This window comes from Phaenicophaeus curvirostris, chromosome 4 (genome assembly GCF_032191515.1).
Source record: "Phaenicophaeus curvirostris isolate KB17595 chromosome 4, BPBGC_Pcur_1.0, whole genome shotgun sequence".
Lineage (NCBI taxonomy): Eukaryota > Metazoa > Chordata > Aves > Cuculiformes > Cuculidae > Phaenicophaeus > Phaenicophaeus curvirostris.
Genome location: NC_091395.1, coordinates 24,529,213 through 24,541,513, shown reverse-complemented (window position 1 = coordinate 24,541,513; position 12,301 = coordinate 24,529,213). Strand labels below are relative to the sequence as shown.

The window sequence follows — 12,301 nt, the reverse complement described above, 5'->3', positions numbered from 1 at the left end:
ATTAGCTAATGTTGAATAGCTAATATTGAATAGCTACATTGGTTTTGCTTAACATAGAATGCTTTTGTATATATACATGCATGTATATATGTGCCTAAGTAAGCATATGTGTATATATATTCATACATTGTATTTTCATATCCAGTGTGTGGTAAGGAAGACCAGAATAGCAGTTTGCAAAAGTAAAGGAAGATCAAATGAGTCAATTATAACACGGAGCTTTCAGATGCTTTATCTGATTGAACAAATATTTTAGTCTCTGTAAACAAGCACGACAATGGGGTCCTATTTCTCTGAGAACTGCAAAATGATTATTTGTCTTGACTAATATACGTAGGAAAGTTAGGAAGCAGGTGATTGCTCACCATAGAACTTATTCTGCTTTACTTAACATTTTCTATTGAGAATTGTTCCACAAGCCATTTTTCAATTCACCTACAAGCTCCCTTAGGACTTTTTTTAATGTTTTAAATGTTATAGGCAGAGTTAAGGAAAAGGATGGTTAATGTTGACCCTTGGTGGTACAAGTAGCAAAGCTTCTCTTCTAGTCTGATTTTGCACAGGAATTTATTCCTGATTAAATAGAGGAAACGATATACATTTTGAGGGCTTCAGTCATGGCCATATGCATAAGAAAACCTACCAGCACTGTTACGAGCAGTCTTTGTAAGTTTGAAACAATTCTCTACCGGGAACGTTGTGTGGTGTTAATTGTTTTACAGCTACTCTGGAGTAAGAGTGTGCTTTATTCGCAAAGCTGAATCCATACTCTGAAAAACGTAACTTTTTGCTTTTAAATGGACAGCTTTAAATGAATTAGGAGATACACAAGCTCTGATAGAGTGTGTGCTCAGACTTCTATCTCAACAGCCACACTTTCTTTTCTGGGTCCTCCTCTTTGAGTTATGCCCAGGTGTAAAAAATACAAAGATGCTATTTGCTGTATTGAATTCAAATACTACTCAAAAAAAGATAATCATCCTGCTTGCCCTGTCAAATTTGCCTCCCTCCATTTGTTATGAAAGGCGGGTGAGAGTGGGAGGAGGACTGAGATACACTTGCCTCTCACATGCCTTTTGGGCAAGTTTGGCTTTTGATTTAGTATGTATTTCAGACTGCAGTTCAGCTGTGTCTTTGCTGTGACGCACTTATAGATGATTTAGACCAGACATAAGGAGGAATTTCTTCACAATGAGAGTGGTGAGGTACTGGCATGGGTTGCCCAGGGAAGCTGTGGCTGCCCCATCCCTGGAGGTGTTCAAGGCCAGGTTGGATGGGGCCTTGAGCAGCCTGATCTAATGGGAGGTGTCCCTGCCCGTGGCAGGGGGTTTGGAACTAAATGATCTTTAAGGTCCCTTCCAACCCAACCTATTCTATGATTCTACGATGCTGAGACTGGGTGGCTTTCTCCTTCTGCTTCTCCTCTGGTGTTGTCATGCAGTAAGAGTAGTAAACAGATGTGGCTGAAAGCTAACAGTTCCCTCCTTGGGAGGAAGGAGAAGGGAGACAGGTCAGTGCAGTGAAATGGGGCAGCTGGAAGGTGGCCCTAAACTGGAGAAGGGGAGGGCAGATCTTTGTCTTTCAGCCCTGGCCCACATAGATTGAATTAAAGCAGCTGTAGTTGAAGAATACTGTTCCAGTAAGTGAGGTGACTGCTGCACTATAGCAGTTATTGTCCTTGCTAATTCTATTTATTGCAAGTTTGGCAGACTTCTTTATAAGAAGGTATTATTATTTCTGCCTAGTAAGGCTATTTCTTTGTAAATAAATGTCAGCTGACCTGGCATCCTTCACTTGTTTGAATTCTGCTTTTTCTAGCAGTTACGTGGGAACCACAGCTATATTAATCTGACAAACAGTATAGTTAAAAAGAAAAGAAAAAAACACCCATAATGCAAAGCCACAACAAAAAAAAAAAGGCAAAGCAAAGAACCCTCTTATCCCCCAACAAGTACCAAAAATAGTGTAGCAGGAGATAACATCATCAAAGTGAAGGAGATATGAGCTGAGTATTAAGAAATAATGAGGCTATGCTGAATTATCATAAGGACCAAACAGGAAAAAAAGCATTGGTTTCAGAAGGATGTGTTCAGCTTGGTGTAAAATAGTAAAACTGTCTCTTTTGGCTTTTGTTTTATAGTTACTGAGCCTTTTTGCTGTACTAAGATTAAATCAATACATCAATAAATATTCTGTACCTAAATTTCCATGACAAGTAGATTCACATTATCATTTGAATAACAAGATACTTGTGCTAAAATAATTGAAGTAGGCAATTCTGCCATGTGAAGTAGGAGAACACATGTATTGTGCGCTATATATGTTTTGGTACCTTTGTGTTCTGTTGTACTGTGTTATGAATTCAGAGTTGGATAGGGTTCAAGTCTTAGAGGTTATATTTGGGTTTTGCTTATTTAAGGAAACTTTCATGGCTTTTGAAGTTTAACTTGAGAAATATGCAAGTATTATTTGAGGAGTGAAAGAGTATATGAACTTCAACACTGACAAGGGCTTTTTACATGCTGGGAAGTTGTATTTCTTTGTGCCAACAGAGACTTAAAAGCTCTGCTTGACAAGGGCTGAATTAACAGTAATGTTTGATTCACGAAGCTAGATAAAATATATTTGTTGTGAATATTAATTAAAAATGAAACTAAATCTTTCTGGGACTGTATGGAAATTCTGTCAGCTGGGTTCTTAGGAAGGGAGCAAAGCACTTTATGTGGAGGCTTTTCAGTGTGTTGTAGGAAAAGGTCACGTTCTTCAACATTTTACCTTGCAGGGCAAAATTTCAAGCTACCTTCTCTCTTATTGTTCTTGAAGACAACAATTAGTATTGTTTACTGTCACTAGGCTAGAGAAATGTGAAATAAGCTTTAGTGGTTTTAGATGCAAAAGTTTTAGAGCAAATAGGCAATAAATTAACCTAATGAAGGACTAGCGTGCCCAGCTGTGCTAACTAACATTCTCTACATACTGTGTCATGGCTCACTGTGTTTACATAATTCTAGCTACTGAGCTTGAAATGCAGAGGTAGAGCAGATAAGAGACCTATTTATTCTAGCTTTGTTTTCTCTGTCTTTCAATGGAATGTATGCTGCTTATTGTTTGCACAGTAAGGGAGGATAAAAACCTTTTTGTTGGTAACCCATGAAGAGTTAATTTTTAGGGAGTTTTTAAAGGCTGTGGGCTAGTGGTTTTTAAAGTACCTCTTTTACTTTTCTAATGCTCTGTGACTGAGTACTAATCAGTGTATCTGTTGTTGCTGATGAAATGTATTTTCATTTTACTTTTTGATTTCTAGTGACTCTAGATTCTGTTTGCTGATTTTGCACAGTATGAAAACGTGATGACATTTTTCAGATGTTGTACTGACAAAATCCTAAGACCTCTCAGGAGAACCTTAATGTTGGGGAATAAGAATAGAGAAGTTGTGTAGGGAAGTAAATGTTTGCATGCATGGATTTTTGTATTGTTTATGGCATGACAGGTGTGGTCCGTCCTTTAGTATTGTGCATAAAAATGGCTGAGAACATTTGTTCTAATCCCTTATGAGAGGAAGGAATTGGAAACAAAATTGTGTACTTAGTACCTCTGGTAATTATGAAGATTGACGTTGAAAGTAGATATAAGAGAGTGATACAAAAGTTACAAAGGAAAAAAGCCCTTACAACAAATCCCATTAAATTAATTGTGGCAGTTACTTGAGTTCAGAAAGCCTTGAATTCTGAATGCTTTCCACCAAAGGAGTGTGCAACTTTAAATCATGAATGAGCTTTAAGTACTTTTATTACTTGCTTTCATCAAATGTAAAGCGAGAAAATTTGTAAAGATCATACAATGCCAGATTGGAAGATGCCTCAAGGATGCAAAGACAGGATAGCTCACCACCCTGTCCCGCTGAATCTTAGAAGTGTCCAATGTTGGGAAATCCACCACTTCCCCGGGGAAATGATTCTCTGGAGCACGTTCAGGGAAGGTCAAGGAGCTGGAGCACAAGTATTATCTGGGACGGCTGAGGGAACTGGGTCTGTTTCAGTCTGGAGAAAAGGAAGTTGAGGAGAGACTTTATCGCCCTCTACAGCTACCTCAGCTGAGGTTGTAGAAAGGTTGGTGTTGGTCTCTTCTCCCAAATAACAAGCAATAAGATGAGAGGAAATGACCTCAAGTTGTGCCAGGGCAGGTTTAGACTGGATGTTAGGAAGAATTTCTTTACCAAGAGGGTTGTTAAGCATTGGAGCAGACTGCCCAAGGAGGTGGTTTGAGTCACCATCCCTCGAGGTATTGAAAAGACATGTAGAGGTGGTGCTCAGGGTTATGGTTTAGTGGTGAACTTGGTAGTGCTAGATTAATGGTTACACTCAATGATCCTAAAGGTATTTTCCAGCCTAATTGATTCTGTGATTCTATGACATAGGACTGTCAGCACTTTGTTAGCATTTATGCGAAATGCATCTTTACAAATACCTAAGTGCTGACTAAACAAATTCATTATATCTGAGACAATTGTATTTTGGACTTTACCAAGCGCATCTGAAAAATATTAATAGTTTCTCCTTTTCTGGTTGTATTGCAGATGTGATGGAAAGCCAGAATTTGCTACAGATGTGCTAGTCACTTGCACATCTCAGAAGTACCTCCTTGCACACAGACATTTAAATAAACAGGGCTGCTTATTATGAAAAGTGAAAATTGAGTGCAGAAGGAGTACAACTTTTAAAAACAAGATGCTTAAGGATCGTGTATAGATCTAGTAAACTGGGATTTATTTTGGCAACCTTACTGTGACTGGGTTTGAGCTTTGTTTCTGGGCATGATTCACAGATTTGGAATATAATCAGGCTGGAGCTTACACTGATTTGATTACTGTATATTAAGTTTCTATACAAGTCTGTTCCTAAAGATACATTAACAGCAACAACAGAAAGCAAATTTTTGAGTATGCTAGAGGCATAGAGAAAGTTCAACCAAATATTTGTGAATTTAGCTAAAAGTGGATTTGCATGCCCAAGCACGCCAGCCAGTTTTTCAGTCTCAGTGATAAGTTTCATTTGCAATACTTGGCTGTTACCCATTTAAAATTATCAATGCTGAGAACTCCTCATCACTACTTAGGCATTTTCTCTGTCATCCCCAGGAAAGATGTCTAGAGACCGAGCTCTGAGGAAGCAGCAGCAATTGAATAATTTGGTAGCAGCGGTGACAAAGCTTGCTAAGCCTGGAGATGTGATTGTGGATTTTTGCAGCGGAGGGGTAATGTATATTTTTGTTTACATGATGCAGTTTCTTTCAGATTTCATCTTTGCACTTCTAGGTGGGTGCTGCCATGAAGTGGAAGCACAAATGCTGAAATTTCATCTGCTTTCAAAGGTTCTGCCACTGGTTAGGGGATGTGTATCAAGTAATGAGTCAACAACAGGGGACGCTGAAAAGCGACTCAGATTTGATTTTGTTGTTTGTTTTTGTTTTCATAGGGCCATGTTGGAATTGTTCTTGCTCACATGATGCCATCATGTCAGGTAATTTCTAAATGAAGAGTACCGATAGTATGAACTTTTGGTCTCTGATAACCATTTTAAAAAGATGTGCATGTAGGGAAAATAAATATGAAGACACGGTTGTCACAGGTCAGGACTTAGATTTGAAATATGCAGATTTTTAACCTAATCCTAAATGTATGCAGTGCTTTCCTGACAAAACTAAAGTTGTAGGAAAATATAAAATATTTGCAAGCTGGTTGCTATTGGCAAGTATTAAATGCCTTCCATTGCTGGGTTTCCTGCTAATAATTTTGGAGATCTCAGACTCTGCCATTTAGAGATTTTCTCAACTAAGCTAAGTTTTGTGCTTGTTGGTAGTGTTGTACTTTGACTTCTCAGTATGATTTTGCCTTACTTTCTGCTATGTATGAAATCTAGGTGGTGCTTGTAGAGAATAAGGAGTTGTCTCTGATCCGTGCTAAAGACAGAAGTGATGAACTTGGTTTAAACAATATCTGGTTCATTCAAGCAAATTTGGACTACTTTAAGGGGAATTTTAACATTGGGGTAAGTGATTATAAATTTTCCACTTCAAAGCTTCAGTGTCTGGTTTATTATGCTTAATACAACTAATATATCTGAGAAAAGAAAATTTTGTGTGTCCTTACGGACAAGTATTTTTGGTACTATGAGAAGCACCCTTGTTATATTAATCTCTATTAGGTTCATTTTGTATTTATTATTTGTTGCAAATTGGCACTCCTTATGTATTACATGAGTGAAGAAAGGAGCATCTGCTCCAGTCAAATACAAAAACGTGAGTGCTGCCCGACTATGTTGAAGAAAAAGTGGCATAAATTCTTGGTTTAATCGTGTTATTTTAAAATCAGGGATTCTTTAATGGATACTCTGGATAAGGTTTTGAAAACGGGAAGAGAATAATACTGTTGCTCGCATTAACCCTGACTACACTAAAGTGAGATCAAAAGTGTAGTTAGGTGACAGTAAAAGCATTTTAAGATAAAGCAAACACTTCAGGACTCCATGATGCAGAACTGAGAAGGAACGATAATGACAGTGTGTGTTTAACTAATGATAAACTTGTATTTGTTGAGTAAAGTATGCTCGATCTAAATTTATAAAGGCAGAGTGATATCTCAGTTTTATAGGACTTGTGCCAAGCACTCATACTGTAGTCAGCAGGGGATGTTCTGACACCCAGTTAACTGTATATGAGCAGACCAAAGCAGGAATCTTGAGTTTTGCAGGAGCAAAGCAGATGATTTAAATACTGATTCCAAGCATCTGTGTTAGACACTGAAAGTAAATGAGATGAATGCCCTCTCCAGGATTCTGCAGCCCTCATAAGGCATAAACAGTCTTTTGTAACTCTGTAAAGATAGCTATCTTGCAGTTTTTTATTCTGTTAATAGAATATGAACTTGGGCAGCAAGCCCCAAGCTTTCAGTGTGAATCTGACTGTTCTTAAAACAAGCTCTTGGGTGGATGATTAAGTTATTGCTTAGAATGTTTAATGCTGAAAGCTTATGGTACACGACGAGTGCTGTTTAACTATTTAGTTGGTTTATTTAATAAAGGAAAAGAAATACAGTGCAGGAGAAAGAGGAGATAAATTATTTTAGCCCAGTCCTTCCAAGTGTAAATTTCCAGTTCTCTAGCTTAGTTTTCTGTGCTGCATTGTCATATAAATTGCAGTGGATAAACAAGAGATTTCTTTCAAAAATAATAATGTTAAGTTTAGCTGCCTTTGTATTATTATGTCGTAAACATTGGTCAGATACAAAAATGACAATATAGTACCATAGCACATAGATATGTACAAAGATTGGCAAGACGTCATTTCTAAAACCATCTTTTGAGGCTTGTAAACCCAAGAACTCATTGCATGACCCCACCAGTTTCAGTAAAACACTGTAAATGTGGGGATGAACATGATGACAAGAAATTCACTGTTTATAGCACTTGAAATTTAAAGAATTATAGAAAAATGAACGTGACAGAATCTTCATCTTTCTGCTTTTGCTATTAGTTTAAAACATGTTTATTTGCATTTTAGGTACCTTAACATCAAATCTGCATTACTTAGCTGTTTTCTTATCTGTTATCCGCCAGGAGTTCAAAAGCAGGTTAAAAATAGTGTCGACTGCTTCCCTTTTGCTCCACATAAAATTTCCATCTGTATGAATTGTTGTGGTAATGAAAGTCAAGGTCATGAAACAACCAGTTTAAGTGCCAGACTTACTGGTATGTTGTAATATTGCATGGTGTAGTGCAACCACCAACCACAATGAAGGAGTTCCATCTAAAATTTAAAGCTTCCAAGTATTTGCATGCGGTGTTCATTTAGATGCCAACAGCCAGAGGAGTTTTGGAGATCTTAGTTGTTTATAATAGCTGTATAGTATTTATAGTGTCTCAGCTAATCTTTGAGAAGAGGTTGAAAAGTTTAGTGTTTGGCTGGGGGACGTTTTGTTTCCCATAGCGAGTTTAATATATACAATACCCTGAGAAAGCTTTTCTTGAATTTTGTTTGTGATTTTTCACTTAACTAAATTGATTCTGAGAAACTCAAAGAAGAAATCAGGTGCTATAAAAGTTCATACAGGCTCAACAAAGCTACTGGTTTTATCCCTGCTACTTTAAGCTTTAAGGTCTCTCTTATAAACATGCAAGCAAAGTGGAGGTCTTCATTTTCTGCTTGGATAGTTGGGGAACTAAGTATATTCCATTATGATCTAATAGCTATGATAATAAGAATCTATTTCTGATGTTTTGTTGTTAAATTCATATGAGCAGTAAACTTCCATTGTAAAATTATTTTGTTAGTAATTTTTAATATTTTGCTTGAGACAAGAATATTTGTTGCACTTTGTATGCTGTTACAGTTCAGTTGATGATTAATGGTCTGCTCAGCTGAGCTTACATCAACTGGTCTGCAAACAAAAAAGTCTTTTTTTTTATCTATATCTGACAGCAAAGTTTTTATCTTCCAGTTGCTATACCTTGGAAAACAACCTTGAACCCTGAAATCTAAGCTTTGCAGTTTTAAGCCTTTTTTCCTACATTTACAGTGAAGAAAAAGCAAATAAAACAATGCGGTTTTATGAATCCATACCATTGCATAAAATTAAAAATGTGCCTCAAAAATGTCCTTAGCTTATGAAAACATAGAGCAATGTGTATGCACCAGGCCTACTCTCTGAGCTACTGAGTATGTGGAAGAAGGCAGAGAAAGCAATGCCTGTGTTTCACCTGGCCGTTTTTGGTATCACAGGTATTGCTAAGAGAGAGCTGCTTGCCTTTCCTTGCAGTATATTGGGTACAGTGATAACTTGCCTTTCTGTAAGAGAGCATGAAGAACTTGAGTACAAACTGTGCATTGCCCAAACACACATCAATGCTTGCAAGTAGCTGATACTATTGAATGGCATTCTAGTTGCAGTTTGAGGGCCCATCACTAAGAAAAAGAAAGAAAAGAATGATGAGAAAAAAGGCAGAAGGAGGGCAAGTTGTATTTGATCCTTCCCCCTTTGCCAAATGTTTGTTTTCTAAGGTTTTTACTCAATACCTTACAATCAAATCATAGAATTGTAGAATGGCTTAGAAGGGACCTTAAATATATTGTCTAGTTCTAGTCCCCTTGTCATGGGTAGGGACGCCTTCCACTGGGTCAGGTTGCTAACAGCCCCATCCAGCCTAGTCTTGAACACCTTCAGGGATGAGTCATTCAAAACTTCTCTGGACAACCAGTTCTAGTGCCTCACTACCCTCACAGTGAAGAATTTCTTCCTTGTCTCTGATCTAAATCAACTTTCTTTCAATTTAAAGCAGTTACTCCTTGTCCTATCACTGGATACTCTTGTAAAAATTCTCTCTCCAGCTTTCTGAAATGTGACTTTGGGTATATCTGTTACTTCTCTTACTGCTAAATTGAAATCCAGTTTTGAAGTCATTCTTTGTATTTCTAAGTCCTTTTTGCTCGGCAAAGACTTTTGACTAATCACCCAGTGTTTTTTATCTTAATATTTTTCTGGAGTTTTGTTTTTAATTTATTTGATATCACAATGCAGTGCACCTACCTTTGAGTGCTTTTGGTGAGTTATCTTTGTTGCGTGTTGATGATTTCCTTGGTAATGTAGTAAGCCATAATATGAAGGAGAGGAATGAAAAACTGAGGAATTAAGGACCAGGCCTTTGGTATGACAGCTTTCATTGTAAAAACTTCCTCATACGTTTAACTCAGTCAGCCAAGAAATACTGGAATGGGATTGCATGCAGACTGTTGCTGTAGGAATTTGCTTGTTTCCTTGTTCTTTGTTTTTAATGCACCAGGTGGCTCTGCATGCGTGTGGAGTAGCAACAGACATGGTGATAGAACACTGCATCAAGGCACGGGCAGCCTTTGTCATCTCCCCGTGTTGTTATGGCTTCATTCAAAACACAGTGAAGTTTAAATATCCACGAAGGTAAAACAAAACCTAAGATGATAAGCTTTAAAATACCACCTTAAGTGATGGAAGAAAATACTAGAAGAGTATAGAATTGTAGAAGGGTCTTCAGTCAATTGAAGATCGTTACAAGTGTCTAAGCTAGATTGGTTCTCAGTTACAATGTAACTGTTTCCCCCTGTTTCTCTTTGCAAACCAATCCTGAAAGGGAGACAGATTGGTAATTCCTTGCTTATTTTTTTCTGGATTTCTGTTCATAGTTCAGAAGACTTTATATCATCAGCACAGTAGATACAGCATGTGGGAATCTATGTAATATGCAGGCCTTTTACCTTGAAATCATAAAGTTAATAGAAAACTCATGAAAATTACTATAAGAAGGGGAATTGACATTTTAATGGTGGAGGAAGATGTAAGCGATCAGCTTAAAGGAATGGGTCTGCTTTATTCTACAGTTTGCCGCTTATGAAACTTATGATTTATTCCTAAGTAGATGCGCTCTCTCATATTTCAGTTTATATTTTTAATACCTTTTCAGTGGTCTGTGTAGATATTTTGTCATCTTAAAATCTGCCGTGTTGGAGAGACTTGCATATCTTAGGCTTAAGAATTTTAATGGCTTTGATATAAATAGAATGTAAAAGAAAAGCATAAAGTGGGAGAAGATAAAAGGCTAACAGCTTTCTGAGGCAGAAATAGATGGGTAAAGATGATTGTGGGGTTTTTTTTTCATAAAGCTGGCCATGGCATTTTGGATGCCCAAGATTAATCAGATTTAATTCTACAACAAGTTACAACATTGTCTTAGGTGTATAAATGCTAAAATGAGAAACTGAAACATTCTGTCTTAAAAGGAACCAACAAATCTAAAAAAACCCTCATGCATCCATGATAAATATTTTTCATATTGTTCTGTAATATCGAAGTGTGCTGTCACGTAAGGACGTGTAGAGTAAATACTCAGAATTTGTCAGTTTGATATACTTTGGTTTTAACAGTGTTTTCTTAGTCAATTTGAGTCTTCTGTCTCTTTATGTGTGTCCCTTTTTGTTTTCTCTTGTGACACAGTAAAACAAATAAGTATTTTTAGGGAAGAGGCAATAAAATTTTAAGCCTTCGAAGTCAGCAGGCATGTAGCTTTTCTTTGTTGACTTATTTCAAAATTGACTGATTACTATTTAACTTTTGACCAGTTTGTTTATAGATCATGAAAACTGGAAATGCTCACAAATGTTAGAAAAAAAATTGTTGCTCTAGCTGCTGCAAGGATGTAAATTATGGGTTTGGGTTTACTAAAATTTTGAATTGTAAGACACTCTAGAAAATTATTTGATTCATAACATATCAACCATTGGTTGAGCTACATTTTAGGATTTGCCTTTTCTTTTTTCCTGATTTTATATGATCATAAAACATGATAGCCTGTCCATAACCCATTGTAGACGCACCTTACTTTTATGATATAAACAAAATATATACATGTCTTGATGTTGTGTATATTTAATACAAACTATTTATGTGACAATGTGGAAATCCCAGTAAATCTGTGTAAGCATTTATAATGATTTAAAGAGAGATTTTTATGAATAATACAATAGATAAAAAGAAAAAGACACTAAGTATACTTTTCCTTTTCTAGTGAACTGGAACTGCAATGGTTTCTGAGTTTCTTTAATACCTTTCTGTAGGATACAGATATTGCTGTTTTGTTTAAAATGTGTTCAGGTACGTAATGATTGCTTGTATTTTCCACCTGCCTTTTTTGCTGTTAATTGAATCAGTCTATTTTTTTTTTCAGTCACCAGTTCAAAGAAATTTTGTCCTACAAGGTACGTAAAGGGATGAGAGGGGTAAGATTATGTGCCATTTCCTGTCTTTCACTGGATCTGATTATCAAATGAAATATAAGTGGTTATGTTTTAATTGCAAGAGGAAGCATGTGAAATGTTCATTAGCAGCGGAGATGTCATTGTGTTACTTTCTCTCCACCATCCATTTTTAAGGCTTTTTTTCTCCAATAAAGTGAAATGGTTTCTCCACAAAAGAACTTTATCATGATGTATAAGTGAGCCATTCCTAAGATACTTTAGCATATATTAGTTAACAGTTATAGAATACCAGTTTATTTAGGTCTTAAATACTACTATTTATACTGTGGAAATATCTGATCTTTTTTTAGGTAAAATTACTGCTTTATAGATATTATTTTCTGATAAACATTAGATTCCCCCCTCTATGTTTAGAAGATTAGACATAGTGAGCAAGAAGAGCTTATACTCGTCAGCAAGGATTTTATACTGTATTGTTGTAAAAACATTATTCAAAATGATTTCAGAAATACAAATGTGTTAT

General features: G+C 36.5%; 1 protein-coding gene across 1 annotated transcript in view; it reads left to right on the top strand.

Annotated features, from left to right (window-relative positions):
* The window catches only part of GSTCD (glutathione S-transferase C-terminal domain containing), a 64,711-nt gene that overhangs the window by 41,220 nt on the left and 11,190 nt on the right, over positions 1-12,301 (top strand). Inside the window, exons 5-9 of the mRNA XM_069855526.1 lie at positions 5,138-5,253; positions 5,475-5,519; positions 5,919-6,047; positions 9,834-9,967; positions 11,748-11,778. Of these exons, the coding sequence (XP_069711627.1) occupies positions 5,138-5,253; positions 5,475-5,519; positions 5,919-6,047; positions 9,834-9,967; positions 11,748-11,778 (455 nt within the window). The remainder of the gene's footprint in view (positions 1-5,137; positions 5,254-5,474; positions 5,520-5,918; positions 6,048-9,833; positions 9,968-11,747; positions 11,779-12,301) is intronic.